We start from the raw sequence: 16,595 nt of genomic DNA, 5'->3' as shown, positions 1-16,595 counted from the left end.
GGACCATGTTTTTCATTACAGTAAATAGGTATATTTATATAATATAATAATATTTAATATTTACACTATGACATTTCATTACATTAAATATCAGTATATTACTGAGAACATTTCCTAAACACATTAAATATCTTTCTACAAATTCATTTTTAAACTTCACATATGGATGTATGATAATTTATTTATCTAACTCACTATTGTTAAATTGAGATAGTTTCCAATTTTCAACTCTTACGAAGAAACACAGTTAATCTACAGGTATCTCATTATCTTTGTAGGGAATACTAGAATTGCTGAGTCAAAAGTCATGCAATTTACAAGGTTTTTTAATAATTTTCTGAAAATTGGTTGTTCCTATAGGTTATCTCAATTTATATTTTCTCCAATCATTCTTGATAGTATAAAACAATTCAGCTTAGTTAAGGAACAGAATGGAATCTTCTAGAGAGGGGAAAAGATCCACAAAACCTCATTGCCATCAAGACAGAAAGACTCAGAGCTGGCCTTTCACTGGGTTTCCAACGATGTTGGAAAAAACACAGGAGAAAATTGCCTGTATTTCTTCCCTAGAGCTGTTGGTGAATTATTTAGAAAATAGTTCACATATAGACTTGTCTGGTATGAACTTCTACTACGAACACTTCCCCCTCTTAGCTGGATAAGGCTACGTACTGTATTCTAACAGAAGTGACCTTTGCTACATACAACCTTTTCTCTCTTTTTTATTCCACTTTTGCTATGTTATGTACTTTCTTTTAAGAGCTTATATTTTATTAAAACCCCTTTTAATTACTGATTTATTTGAATGTATATATCAGGATTTTTCCTCCCAGACATGCAATTTGCAATACTGTCTTTTTAGGCCCTCGTGAAGTTTTAAGAACTCTTCATGAGATTTAATCACTAACCTTAGAATTAAATCCTTGGCTTTCTCAGATATAGGTACTTCCGGTGGAAATACCAGTGTTTCTTTCCAGTTCATTACTTTTCTGTATGTTTCTTGAGGTGTTTCAGAGCAGAAAGGTGGATATCCTACATCACAGAGAAATCAATTTTGTCACCTTTGCTTAGCTAATGTGTTACAATCTTTCATATGTGCCAAAACCCAAAACAACCTTGAATGCTCTATTTAACAATTAAAAAATACCACAATATTTCAATTTATAATTACCAATAAAGTCAATAAAACAAAAGATTTAAAGCATTATACTCTTTTTACTCGAAAACACAAGAAGATAAAATTTTGACACCTGGAGAGATTGGGTTAAATACCTCCCTTCCTAAGAGGATCCTTGGACACTTTCTTAGTATTTATCATTATGCATTTATTTAACACTGGGTGATATGGGAAACAGGTTTCTAAAAATTCAGCCCATGCGTTCAACAATACCACTCAGGCACACTTACATATGTGTCAATAAATTAATGTTAAAACATACCTATCAGCATTTCATACATAATCACTCCCAGAGACCACCAGTCACATAATTTGTTGTAACCAGTCTGCATGAATACTTCGGGAGCAATGTAGTCTGGTGTGCCAACTGTGGAATATGCCTGCAAAGCAGAAGTCTGTCAGACCAGAAGGTTCATTATTAGAAACATTTACATATACGTTAACTTTTTCCACTTCGTACATTTTTCCTTTGGATTTTGTTGGGTTTTTTTTCTACCATTAATTCCAACTGGTCCATGCAATTAATTACAATGTTTTAACTCATTCAGTACATTTTTTTTGCATTTTTATCTGAAGAAAGGCTCAGTGATACTGAGGAAGATAAAATATAAGTAATTATTTTTGCCCCTTTATCTCCACCTAGAAGCACATATAGGTTATATAACTACCCTAAATCTATTTAAAAAAGAAATGAAAAAGATGAACTCAGCCTAGCTTTCCTCATTTACTACTTAGGGGTTCTTTAAAGTCTTACTTTTGCTCCCATAAAACTGAAGTAACAGTATCTGTCCTACTAGAGTTGACATGAGGACCAAATATGAAAATAAATGTGCATTTTAACCTATAAATTATATACACATCAGATATTTTAATTATACATTTAATTCCACGACTGCCTTTGGTAAAAATGATTAACACACTTATCAGCTAATGAGAGGTGTCTGAGAAGGAAAATTTACTTATCTACTTCTGAAGAATAAGTTACTTAAAATCTTATGAAAGGGAGCTCTGGTGACGTAGTGGCAAGGTACTGAGCTGCAATCTCAAAGGCAGATGGTTCAAGGCCACCAGCTGCTCTGGGGGAGAAGATGGACCATCTCCTCCTGTGCAATTAACTGCCTCTGAAAACCTACTGGAGGGTCAGCTATGGATCGATTCTGACTTGATGGTAAACAACAACAACATCTTAGAAGTATACAACATCTTAGAAGTATACAGATCTACTCTGATACACAGGAAGTTGCCCTAAGGTTAAACTGACTGAATGGCACCTGGCTTTTGGTTTATCCATCAGGAAGTTAAGTAGTTTTCCATTCTTAATTCATGTAAAATCTTACAAACAAAACCTAATCATTTTAATAGCAGTAGTTCTTAACTAGGGTAGTTCTCTAGGGACTATGTGAAAATGTGTAACAGGAGTTGTTGCTGTCATAGTGACATGGGAGAGAGTTTAAAATTGGCATTTTAGTGGGCAGAGAATACACGTGCAAGAGCGTTGTTCTAGCAAGCAACAAATGCTGGCGAGGTTGTGGAGAGACTGGAACCCTTATTCACTGTTGGTGGGAGTGTAAAATGGTACAACCATTGGGGAAAGTGGTGTGGCGCTTTCTCAAAAAGTTGCAAATAGAGTTACCATTTGACCCACAATTCCACTACTGGGAATATCCCTAAAGAGACATAAATGACATCCAAGCAGATATATGCATGTCCATGTTTATCGCTGCTTTGTTCACAATAGCAAGGAGTTGGAAACAACCTAAGTGCCCATCAACAAACGAATGGATAGAGAAGTTCTGGTATATTCACACAATGGAATACTATGCTACATTGAAAAACAAGGAACTCGTGCAATATTATTCAAAATGGGTGACCCTGGAGAACATTATGCTGAGTGAAGTGTCTCAGTCACAAAAGGATAAACACTGCATAGTGCCACTGCTGTAGAATGAGGCTGACATCAGAGTGGGGGTAAGACTGAGAAAAAGTGGATAAATTATGTATACTGTATTGAAGCTGATGAGAGAGAGAAAAGTTTAAAAGTAATATATTTTAGGGCATTATGATTATTATCATAAGAGTCCGGAGTGAGGGTTGCAGAGTGGAGTATACTCGGGATGGGGGGGCTGGTGCGCGGGACGATTGTATACCAATGAAGGAGTTTTTCTTTTGCTTTTCAAGGAGAAGAGTGAACTAGGGGTGGGGGTGGGGAAGGTGGGGAGAAAAGTGCAACAATGAATGAATGGAAATCTAAAATCTCTGTAAATGTTCATTGAAATTAATTAAAAAAAAAAGAGAGAGAGAGCTGTTCTGCTTCAAATACTAATACAGTCCCCTTTCTTTCCCCTTCTCTGGCAAACAGTGATGAACACATGAATATTGGCTATGAGAATAGTCGAACATGCACATGATTACTAATCCGTGATTATTTTTTGATACTTCTCCTTAACATATTTTTGAAATTACTTTTTCCCCTTTAAAAGTAGAAAATACTATAAAACTTTTTCTTAGCTGTAAATCTGATCCAAGAGTTTTTGTTGCTGTTGTTGCCTTTAAAAGTGAAGCAAGTTTCCTTCTGTAATGCAGCGTTCAATACATTTTAAACACCAAGGTATTTTACAATCATCGGAAGCTTATGATTACTTTGGCTAATGACAGAAAGAAATTAAGAACTAAAGGTCATTTTATTTTCTTTTAAAGGGTATCAAACTATTTTTTTTCTCTCTAGACTACTTACTTTCCTGAAGGAAGGTTAAATGCGTCTCCATTTCATGAGTTGGTTGGATACAACAAATATTTATAGAGTGACTATATGGGCCAGACATTGTACAAAAATACAGGACAATAAAGTACTAAAAGCACATTTGTAATCTTGTTCATAGTCATACTCAACAGGATGCAGGGGAGACAATTCTTATATTGCTAAGTAACAGAAGGAAACAGTGTGTGGTTAAAAATGGCAATGGGATTTTACATTGAAAAATAATAACATTTACCTACGGCTAAGTCTGCTTTCAAATTTTATTTTCTCTATTTATTGTAATACTGCCGATATCCAAAACCTCCTGTTACCTTTGCCTATAAAGAATTTCCTGCAAACACACAATCATCACACATGCTAACATTACTTGTTGCCTCAGAATTCCATCATATAAATAATATGAAAAAATGGAAATCATGAGTCATTTACCTCAAGTATACTATCTTGGTATATTTTATCTGAAAGCTAATTGCTAGTAAGGAAACAGGCTACAGAATCATGGATTTTCTCAATAAGTGCTAATTTAAAGTTATATCATGAAGTAAAAATTAGCTTTCAACGTTATAAACAAAAAACACTTTACAGAGAATCTAAAAGAACAGTATGATCCTATAAGAAGCTCCATCTGTGTCATGTAGAAAGTATTTCATTGTGAAGATACAAAATGATCAAAGGGTACTTTAGATCTAGGGCTTAAAATTTTCCTCAAAAACATGACTGACTCACCAGCTGTCTCCTGTTCTTCTTCCATGTTTCTGCTTTCCTCTTGGAGTTCATGTTCTGAAATGCTAGTATCAACAAGACAGAATTGTCATTAGGAAGAAAAACTCTCACCACAAAACAAATGCACACATATACATTTAAAACCTTGTTCTAAAGAAAAGGAAGGAAAGAGAACCTCAGATCTCAACAGTATTGAATGAAACCAGCTATTATATATTTTAACAATTAAATTTAGTTATTTTCCTTTTTTTAAATTGTTGCATATTTTCTTCTCTCCCCTCCCTTAGCCCACCCACAAGGCTCTACTTATTCCGGATTGTTGTCATATACACACAGCCATCGTATTTTAAAGGAAGTTCTACTAGCAATGTCTGCAGAGGGTTGCTATGCTAACAGAAAAGGTGAACTCTCTGGTGATTAGAATCTGCTGGAGTTCCAGCAGGAAAAAGATGGGCAGCCTCCTTCCATGTGATTTACAGCACTGGAGGCCCAATGGAGTGTCACGTGTGAGTCAGTTCTGGTTGGATGGCAATGAGAGGTGAGTTGAGTAATCATACTTAGAAGCAAAACAAACTTACAGAAGTCACTTGGTGGGTTGTGTGTGAGGTTTCTGTAGAATTCAGTCCTATGAGCTTTCTTTAATCCCGTGCATAAACCGAAATCAGATAATTTTACATGACCCTAAAAAAACAAAAATCCAGTAAACTCAGAGATTATATTAACTAGAAAGCAAAAAGCTTTATTACAAACCCTTCTTCTGAATATACTTGTTAGAAATTGTAGTTAGAGTTCATATAGGAGAAAATGCTGTATTATAAATATTTGATGATGGTAATAGGAGAAGAAATAAAGTCAGTCATATTTCCTTCCTGTCGTTCCACCCTACTCTTCCACTGCACCATTCCATAAAATAATGTAGTTTAGCAATAATATAAATTGTAGTGGCCCAATCAGAAAATCAGCCCATCGCAAAGTAATAAGCAAGAAATTACTAATCCACCACTTCATTCACATGCCTTGGCATCCAGTAAAAGGTTATCTGGTTTAATATCTCGATGGATGAAACCCAACTGGTGAATTGCATCTATTGCTAGAACAGTTTCTGAAATATAAAACTGTGTTTCCTCCTCTGTTAATGTATCTTTCTTCATTAGCAATGTCATCATGTCACCTGAATAAAGAAAAGAAAATATGTTATTGTATGTTATTGGAAATACCTTATAAACACTTTTTTGGCATATATCCAATAAATATGTCTTATTTACATTTTATAATACATCTAGCATGCCTAGGGAACACTGGTATCCTAGTGGCAAGAAGCTGTACTGTAATCCCAAAGGCACGCAGTTCAAATCCACCTTCTCTGGGAGAAGGATGAGCGCTCTCCTCCCGTGTGATTAACTGCCTCTGAAAACCCACAGGAAGATCAGCTAGGGGTCGGTTCCTATTCAACGGTACACAACAACAACTAGCATATCTACTTCTAACCATCCCTAAGTCAAATAAAAAAGAAAACTTTCATGACATTTAATGATTTTAAGGTACAAAGCAAATCAGAGTATTGTTCACTAAATTTTTTACTGATTTAATATCCATAATTTAACTTTCATTAACTCAATAATTAGTTAATAGATAATTCAGCAACTAAAATGGTAAGGTGCTGCTGGAAATATGTTAAACTGTGCAAAATAATAAGAACAAACACACTTAGATTCTGGAGGCAGTCTTTCAAATTCGAGTTTTAAAAATAACTCAAGTTCTTGAGGTCCATCAAAATAGGATTTCACCCAGCAAAAGAATCATTGTTATAGAAATATTATTTTTAATCTAGACCTGACAATTATCATATTTTTTCCACATGTACTTTGAGTCTTAAAGTCACTTTCTCTCTTCCTCTTTAGAGAAGTATTATCTTATAACTATAAGATAATATTATAAGTATTATCTTTCACTTTCAGTGCTATTTCTCTTTAGAGAGTAATTATTATCTTAGTTTAGGTTTGCTTATCTCGTTCCAGCTTTTTTTTTTCCAGATTATTTTCAAGGTATAGGCACATGTAAATTAATTTATGGGACGATATATTAATTTTTAATTATATAAATGATATCAAGCTCAATCTATAATTCTATAGCTTGCTTTACTCATCCTACTTGATGTTTTGGGATTGTCCTGTTAACTACATGTATACATGACTTTCAACTAACATAAAACATTCCATTATATAATTAATTGTGCCACAATATACTTAACCATTATTCATCTGAAGGGCAACGAACAGTCTTATACAATACCGATCTCTTGTACACCTATGGGGAGGATTCATTAGGTAATAAATTTAGTTGTAGAACTGCTGAATAGTAGAACATTGAATTTTCAATTTTAGTGGATACTGCAAAATTCATCTCTGTAAGACTTAGAAACCAACTTGCACGTTTGTCCTCCACAGGCTCACCAATACTGAGCATTGTCAGACTTTTTATTTTTGTGTGTGGTGGCCTAGTGGCAAGAAGCTGAGCTGCAATCCTGAAGGCTCACAGTTTGAGGTCACCAGCTGCTCTGTGGGGGTGGGGTGGGGGTTGGAGAGGATGAGCAATCTGGTCCCTGCAATTAATTGCCTTTGAAACCTTGAGGTAGGGTAAGCTATGGTACACAATAACAACAACAACAACAACAATTTATGCATATACAAAACATGAGTGAGATCAAATCTTTTCCTAGACTTACTGACAAGCTAGGCTTTCTTATTTTGCACACTGTCTATCATTTGTCCATTTTCCACATGTTTGTTTACCTTTTTATTTATTGATGAATTGCTTTTAACTCTAGACTTCAAGTAATCTACTAATATATAGTGACTCCATAATGGTGGTATTTATAATGTGAGAACTTCATGATTCCTTTAAAATAATCTGATTTTTCTCAAAAGTGATTACTATGGAAGGAAATAATGACACACCTTGAGGATGTACATCTAAAGGTGTTTCAATCACTATTGCTTGTATTTACTTTACCTCCAGGGAGAAATTCCATGATTAGATAAAGGTTCCTCTTATCTTGAAAACTGTAAAACATCTTCACTACCCAGGCACCATCTGCTTCTACCAAAATATCTCTTTCTGCTCTGATATGGGCCACCTAAATAAATACATTTTGAGAAAGAATTGTAACAAATTATGCATTTTTCAAGTTTACCTTTTAAAATTATCTATCCAGTTCCTTAAATGTCATGAAGGAAAGCTAAACATTTGGAACATAATGTTTGAAACATTTCACTTTTCTGCATTCTCAGTGAATATGGAGAACCTCAGGAAACAGTTTTAGCATGCATGTCTAGGACAGAAAATGTGAGGTCCACAAATACGAGAAGCTCAGGCCTTGGAGATAAATCAGTGATTAACCTGAAAGCTTTCAAACAAGAATCTCCACTCAGCCAATATCCTGGCTTTGTTACCACAAAGTCAGGCTAGTTAACAAACTATTGTTCATTGTTAACACTTGACTTTTTAAATTTGGTTGACTTTTTCTTTTTTTTTTTGGGGGGAGGGTGAAATTCTCTGGCGTTTTCAAAAACAATTTTTTAAAAATTCATTTTAATGAAAGTTTACAGAGACTTAGGGTTTCCAGTCATTCATTGTTGCACTTTTCTCCCTACTCACCCCCTCTCCCCAATTCACTCTTCTCTTTGAAAAGAAAGAAAAACTCTTTAATTGTTATGCAATCCCTCCCCCCAAGTCCATTCCACGATGCAGCCTTCACTCTGGACTTCTGCAATGACAAGAATACCCATTCATATATCCCTTTTAAACAGTTCTCTCTCTCATCTGTTTCAATGCAATATACATCATGCCTCCCCTCCTTTTCTGTCTTCCCTCAACCCTGATGTCAGTCTCATTTTACAACAGTAGCCCTATGAAATATTTGTCCTTTTGTGACTGAGATATTTCACTCAGCATAATGTCCTCCAGAGTTATCCATTTTGCATAATATTTCATGAGTTCCTTGTTTTTCCATGTTGCATAGTATTCCATTGTGCGCATATATCAGAACTTCTCTATCCATTCATTTGTTGATGGGCATTTGGGTTGTTTCCAGCTCTTTGCTATTGTGAACAAAGCCGCAATAAACATGGGTGTGCATATATCTGCTTGGGTGGCAGTTATGATTTCTTTAGGGTAAATTCCCAGTAGTGGACTTGCTGGGTCAAATGTCATCTCTATTTGTGGTTGTACCAGTTTATACTCCCGCCAAACTGTGAACAAGGGTTCCAGTTTCCCCACAACCTTGCCAGCATTTGATGTTTGCTGTTCTGCTAAATTTTGCTATTCTTCTGGGGTGAGATGATCTCTCATAACTGTTTTTAATTTGGTTGACTTTTTAAGAAACTGAAACTTCTATATTATAAAACATTAACTCACTATTATGTAAAACACCTATAAATATGAGCTATAGCAAATGTGGGTTTTTGTCACCAATTTTTAAGCAGCACACAATTACTTAGGATAAAATTAAGTGAAAATGAATGACTGAAAAGTTTTATAACTGTATAATTTATGGAGCTGGAAATGGAAAGGTCAGTGGTTTGAACCCATCAGTCTCCCATGGGAGAAAGTAGTGGTAGTCTGGTTTGAAAAGGAAGTACAGCCTTGGAAATCCAACAGGACAGTTCAACTATATCACAGGGTCACTAGGTGACTGGTGGCCTCGTAGTAAGGAGATGCCTTGCCAATCCAAAGGCAAGTGGTTCAAATCCATTAGCTGCTTCACAGGGAAAAAATGGGCATCTCCTTCCATGTGATTTATTGATTCTGAAAACCCTCTATAGGGTCAGCTGTGATTTGGTTCCAACTCGATGGTACACAACAGCAGTAGGAAGAGTCACTAGGAATTGGAATCAACTTGATTTGATTTTATAACCAATATCACTGACTATGTATTGACTACTCTGCAGATACTTTTGCATTAAGGTATTTTCTATATTCTTTCTTAAAGTTAATTAATAGCAAATTTTTATTTTCTGCTTCTGCTTCTTTTAATGTGCACCAATATAAATTCTGACTCCAAAACACAAGAGGTTTGTCTCTGCCATGCATTTATGTTTTCTTCCCTTTCTCTAGTAATATTGTGCTTATCACGCCCCTTATCCAACTTAACGTGCCTAATATCTGGCTTAGTTGTAAGGAACTGTATTGCCAACACAAAGGCACATGGTATGAATCCATCAGCTGCTCCACTGGAGAAAGACAGGCAATCTTCTCCCATGTGATTTACAGCCTATGAAAACCCACTGGAGGGTCAGCTACAGATCAGTTCCAGTTTGACAGTAAACACAACAACATCTAGTGACAGGTATTCCTTTCCTACTATTTCTAGTTACCATCAAAGGATGTTCCTTTCTAAATAGCTGTCAACATCCATTTGAATGAACTATAAAAAATCCTATCCACATTCCCTGACCTTTTATGCATCTCCAATGGTTCTGTTTCCTCATTATACCTTAGCTACCCATGCAACCTTCTTGTCCTCATCACCAATAAGCACATCTCTTCTAAAATCTGTTTTAAGCAACCTTCTTTCTGATTTCCCCCTTTTATCTTTGCCTTTTTCTAAAACGTCAACCTCCATTCCATAAACTTGACTGCTTTTTCTCTTTTATCCTCCTCATGACCTCCTTTCATTCTCCACCCAGTAGAGATTCCAAGATTACTATAATTATTTCTTTGCAAATGATTTGGATGCGCTTGTCCTCTCTCTTCAATGTATGTATCTGGCAAAACACCAACTTTGATTAGACCTAAATTTCTATCCATTCGGTGCCTGCCCCTGAGTAAGTACATATAACCAGAGAAAAACACCCAACTCTACCAAACATTTTCATTTTAAATTTGTGACTACAAATTTCAGTCAGTATACAAACTATTACTTCCCTAGCAATTCTGCTTTCTCATGCTTCCTAATGACTATTTCACAAGTTTTCTCTCTTGAAACCTTTTAAGAAATCATCCCTTTAAAAACTCTTAGCTGATGTCCTCACTTGCACTCATATTCAAACTCATAATTTTCCACTGCCAAATCTACCAACTATCCTGCATTTGAAAGCATTGGAAGCAGGAGTGGCATAAACAACATGCTTCTGGAAACTCTATGTACTTTGAGAAATATTGATAGTTGTAGAGGGGCTTCAGGCCGTTTGTTCATAGGGTCGCTATAAGTCAAGCTCAACTCAAAGGCAATCAACAACACGACAATAATCCTGCATTTATCACAAATTTCTGTATCTTTTTTTTCTTAAGTGCCATCAAGTTGGAACAATCTGCTAGATGACCCTCTCGCGTGTTTTCAGAGGCAGTAAATCACAGGGGAGGAGACTGCTGATCTTTCTTCCATGGAGCAGCTGGTGGCTTAGAACTGCATGCCTTTCAGCTAGCAGCACAACTTCCTAAAAATATATCCCCCTCTTCTGCATCTTCAACTTTTTCCTTTCTAACAAATAAAACCTCTCTTATCCTAGATCTCACATTATCAATCAGCCCCCTGTTCTAATTCACATGAAAAGTAACTTCTTTCCCACCCTCTTCTCTACCTTTCAACATCAGTTTTGACTGAAACTGTCCATGTCAACTTATTAAAAATTTCTGTGTTGTGAAACCCCATGGCCTATCCTCTTGCTCCTTCTTATCCAGCCACATTCAGCATCATTGACCATCCACATCCTCCTTAAATCCTTTCGCTCTTGACTTCCTTGACAGCACATTCTCCAAGTTTCCTACTTGGTTAAAATGTTCCTTCTTAGTCTCCTCTCCTAGTCCTCTTCTGGCTAGTGCTCCCTAGACCTTGGACTTAGGTATTCTTCCCTCTATACTGTCCTGAGGCAATCTCACCTTGTTTCCTTGCTTTCCTGTTAAAACAAGTATAAACCACATTCACATCCTGGCAATGAAATGATATAGAGTCTCTTAATTAATCTCTCTGCTTCAACTCTTGCTTCTCCTATAAACAGATGACAAGAAACCAGATTATACTACTCCCCTGTTTAAACAAAACCAAACCACTTCAATGTTTTTCCATTATACTCAGATTAAATTCAAACTGTATCTATGGCTTTGAAACCCTACCTGATCTGGCCCCTATCTTCATCTCCACCTATTCTCTGCTAATTCAAGTCATAAGAGCTTCTTGCACTTGTTTTGGCATTCTTTTTATTATTCTAGTTTCAAGGCTGTCTACTATCATTTCTGTCAGGACTGTTCTTCTATTAGATCTCTGATTGTATCATTCATTCCTTCTTATTCTTCAGCCTCAGGTTACATACCCCATCCTAGTAGAGACCATCTATGAACTGTTCTTCCTCCTAAATACTCTATCACCTTCTCCTTCAGGAAAAAAAAATTAAAAATCTTCACATACTTGTTAATGATGACCACTGAACAGCTTTCTAGTTGCTCTAGTATTAACCCACACTTACCTAGTTAATCATTGTATTCCCAGAACAGTACTTGACACACCACAGACAACCAATAAATACTTGCCGATTTAATGAAAATACAAAACCAAAGAATGACACCATAAACCAGATGCTCATGCGTTATAGTTAAACATTATATTGCTGTAGTAACAAACTAAACTTTAGGGGGGGCCTAAAGGACTAAAATAAAGCATAACACAGAGAGGTACTATCTCTCTATCCCCACTGTGAATCCTTCACTAGAATACGTATTCAAAGTAAGGTTCTAGATAGTTCACCCAAACAAGAAACATAAATAAACTCACAAAATAATGTTATAGATTTTTTTCCTATTTTATGGCCATGATATAAAATTGCATTAAACCATAGGAAACATGGATAGAGTCCAGGAACATAAACATAAATGGTTATAGATTCTGAGTATATATCAAATCAGCAAAATTTCAGCCAACTAATTTTACTTAATTCAGCAAATTAATTTTACTTATTCGATGTATGATAAAAATGGAGATTGCCGAAAACGGTCCTTTATTTTTTATTCAAGTCAGAAAATGATACTTCAGAAGATTTTTGTATTAAAAATTCAGAAGAAATTCTGACTACAAGAATTGAACAATATTAAACAATCTACCAAAAAATTAATACAGATCAATTTCTTTACTAAAATGTAATACTTATATTTCTAATTCTTTTATATAAAATAAATTCTGTTTCTGTTCCTATTTCTATTATAATGATCTTTGGGGTTATATGTACTTTAAAACAACATATACCTGTTCTTTTTCAAGCATATCAGCCTTTCTCAATATCTTCATTGCATAGATATGGCCTGTATCTTTCTTCTGGACCAGCCTTACCTAGAATATAAAAATGTTATGAACATTATACTATCATTACTATTTTCTTAGGTGTGAAATGCAAGTTCTTTTATAAAAAGCAGCAATTTGCCATTGTGGGTAATTTGAGACTTATTAGAATACATATTTTAAACTTATCTTTAAGATAAATCTGTATTTTTCTGTAGCTGGTCTGCAGATAGTAAGTTGAATAGGATGTCCAAAGAAGACAACTGAAAAAAGCAGCACACCTCTCCAAAAGCTCCTCTTCCTATAACTTTCAGAGATTCAAAGTCATCCAGGCCAAGTCTGGTCCTCTTGAGCCGTAAGAATTCTGTTTCTTTGCGAGCATGTTGTGACCGGCGTAACTTTTTCTATTAAAAAGACAATTTACAAAGATAATTTTATAATTAGATTGTTTCAAAGGAAACCTGTCATATTCAAGCTAGTCCACTGAAAAATGAAAATATCACAAATTCAGACTAATGCTACAACAGGGAGCTCTGTCTGTACTGCCATCCCAAAGGCACACAGTTGGAATCCACCAGCTGCTCCGTGGAAAAAGGATGGGTGACCTCCTCCTATGTGATTTACTGCCTTTGAAAACGTTCTGGAAGGTCAGCTATGAGTTGATTCCAACTTGATGGCACACTACAACAATGGTGCTATAATTTACTTATCTAAATATTTATTAAAAGTGAAAAGAATTAACAGCCTAATTAAGATCTTTTCTTAATCCTGACAATTGAGAATTTTAGCTCTAGAGATGGATGCTATAGGTATTTCATCTGATCGAAAGGGCTGTTGTTAAATGCCATGCAGTAGATTTCTACTCAGAATACATATCTACTTATTCTTTCTTCTATATGTTAATATATAAATAAAAACTCAACTTTAGTAAACACAAACAGAATGCTGTTACTGATGTTCATTCTGCCAGGGAATCTACCTTGCATGAATTCTTAATTTCAAAAGTTGCTCTGTAATAGCTACTGAGACTTATGACACACCTCAGTAACATAATGACACCATTTCCATAGTGATTTATTTATAGTAGAACTTTTTCTCAAGAAAATTTTAATAAACTGCTTGAGATTTGGCACATAACATCCTAAAAATATTAAATCAGAATATAAAATATTAAATTCCTTCATAGTTTTGAGCTTTATTTTTCTTCCCCTTACCAAACAAGAGTCTGTTTTTCAACACAGTTAATTCCTAGAAGAGTTAGAGTGGGAAAGAAAAAAATCAGTGAAAATACTACACTCTTGTTCATCCTCAAGTGTTATCTATTAAGCTTTTCAGTGGTTCAGTTCTGAGAGAAAAAAAGTTAAAATAACAAATGAGCATAATAGTTCAGACACATGACTTCTAAAAAGTAGCTCAAGACATAAGCACTGTTTAGTTCCACTTCTTACTTCTGTGTATACTGTTTTTTAAAAGGGTAAGAGGAATCATTAATCAGACACATGTCAATGTAACTAAGAATCTACAAATGGATATATAAGCACCATGAACAAACATGGGGAGGCAAAAGGAACAATACTACTACTACAGATGTGATATTTCTTTCTACTTAAAATATATCCATGTGTATAGTAAAGAAAATGGGTGGCAAAGTTATGTAAACTTCTTAGATATAACCAAACACTCTGAAAGAATTTAATTACTGTGCCTGAGGGCTCAGAATCATAGTTTGGAGTACAACAAAGTCCATTGGCATAACATAGGACACAAAGACAATATTCTCCATTCTGTTTTGGTACATACAGCTTTAGGAAAGTCTGCTCTGAAGGACCTCTCCAAAGTCCTGAGGTGCAATGATGTAAATTTGAGGAATAAGGTGAGCCTGACTCAAGTAATTATTTTTCCAATCACCTGCTATGCATCTGAAAGAGATATGTATTGGAAAATGCACACCTAAAGTGCTGCTTAGTGGCAAGGATGTCAAAGCTTCATCTCACCTACATTGGGCTAGTGGTTATATGATTATGAGGGGTTATTCCTTGGAAAAGGATATATCCTTGTGGGAAAGGTGGAGGGACAGTGAAAGGAGGAAGACCCTCAAGGAAATGAACTGACTCAAGTGACTACAGCAATGAGCTTAAGTGTATCAGAGAGGATGACAAAGATGGTACAGGATAGGACAGGGTTCAGACGTGTTGTTCTAGTGTTGCTATGAGTTGTATTCATCTTAACAGCACCTAACAACAACAACTCTGATGATTAGCAACTGGGATCTTAAGAGCCTGTGAGCAGCCATGTAAGCTACAGCTATTGGTCTCTCCCATCCAGAGTCAACAAGAGGGAAGAAAAGATACATGTTTCCATTCGATACAAAGGATTAACAGACCAACAAATCTCAACTCCCATGAAGCTGAAATGAGAATTGGAAGGTACCCAGTTATGCTCTGAAAGAGATCACAGTAGAGGGTCGTGGACAGAGTGGAAGAAAAGTCTGGAACAAAACTCAAAATCACAAAAATGACCAGGTTTACTGGTCTTATATAGACTGGTGGAACCTCTGAGGTTATGGCCCTTAAGTCACCTTTCAAATATGGAAAGGAACTCACCTCACCCCTCAACCACTACTCAATAGCTAATGGCTGTGTATTAATTTAAAAAAAAATATATGCACCTAATCATGAGGTTAGGAAGCTGTGGTGGCCTAGTGGTTAAGAAGTTGTGCTGCCAATTCTTTCAGATCCACCAGCTGCTCTGTGGGAGAAAGACAAGCAATTTCCTCTTGTGAGATTTAAAGTCACTGAAAAACTGGGGGAGGGCCTGCCATGAGTTGGTTCCAACTTGATGACATAACAGTAAGAGGAATCATGAAGGTAAGGGGTTTGGGGTGGGTATTTCCCCCCCTTTTAAATATCACTTTATAAAAAGGTTGTGACTAGACTTACTGAAGAGCAACAATGTCAGTCTGAAGACTAAAGTGTGCCTGATCCAGGCCATGATACTTGTAATTACTTGCTATGCATCAGAGAGCTGGAGTAAAGATGATAGAAGAATCGATGCTTTTTTAAAATTAATTTTAATAAAACTTTACAGAGACTTAGGGTTTCCAGTTGTTCATTGTTACACTTTTCTCACTGCCCACCCCCTCCCCACCAATTCACTTTTCTCCTTGATCAGCAAAAGAAAAACTCTTTCCATTATTATGCAATCCCTGCCCCCAAGTCCAATGCACTGTGAAGCCTTCATTCTGGACTCCTGTCATGACAATAATATCTAATCATATATCCCTTTTAAACAGTTCTCTCCATCATCTGTTGCAATGCGGTATTCATCATTCCTCCCCTTTTCCTCTGTCTTCTCTCAACCCTGATGTCAGTCCTATTTTACAATAGTGGCCCTATGCAATATTTGTCCTTTTGTGACTGAGATATTTCACGAAGCATATTGTTCTCTAGGGTCATCCACTTAGCATAGTATTTCATAAATTCCCTGTTTTTCAGTGCTGCATAGTATTCCATTGTGTGAATAGACCAGAGCTTCTCTATCGAGTTGTGCTTGAAAAAACTGTTGAACTGTAATCCATGGCAGGGGATAATTTGTATAAAACTCAAAATGCATTGCATTCAAATCAGAACCAACTCATTCCTGATCCTCCCTCCAGAGGTGTGTGGAGG

General features: G+C 35.8%; 1 protein-coding gene across 1 annotated transcript in view; it reads right to left on the bottom strand.

The window, feature by feature from the left end:
- Positions 1 to 16,595, bottom strand: part of STK38L (serine/threonine kinase 38 like) — a 121,277-nt gene that overhangs the window by 12,155 nt on the left and 92,527 nt on the right. Inside the window, exons 4-11 of the mRNA XM_006895062.1 lie at positions 13,209 to 13,331; positions 12,895 to 12,978; positions 7,671 to 7,794; positions 5,675 to 5,829; positions 5,237 to 5,339; positions 4,662 to 4,723; positions 1,440 to 1,557; positions 909 to 1,032 (exon numbers count right to left, since the gene is read on the bottom strand). Of these exons, the coding sequence (XP_006895124.1) occupies positions 909 to 1,032; positions 1,440 to 1,557; positions 4,662 to 4,723; positions 5,237 to 5,339; positions 5,675 to 5,829; positions 7,671 to 7,794; positions 12,895 to 12,978; positions 13,209 to 13,331 (893 nt within the window). The remainder of the gene's footprint in view (positions 1 to 908; positions 1,033 to 1,439; positions 1,558 to 4,661; positions 4,724 to 5,236; positions 5,340 to 5,674; positions 5,830 to 7,670; positions 7,795 to 12,894; positions 12,979 to 13,208; positions 13,332 to 16,595) is intronic.

This window comes from Elephantulus edwardii, unplaced genomic scaffold (assembly GCF_000299155.1).
Source record: "Elephantulus edwardii isolate Elephantulus edwardi_28Jun2011 unplaced genomic scaffold, EleEdw1.0 scaffold00157, whole genome shotgun sequence".
NCBI lineage: Eukaryota > Metazoa > Chordata > Mammalia > Macroscelidea > Macroscelididae > Elephantulus > Elephantulus edwardii.
This window is presented reverse-complemented; position numbering and strand designations above follow the sequence as displayed.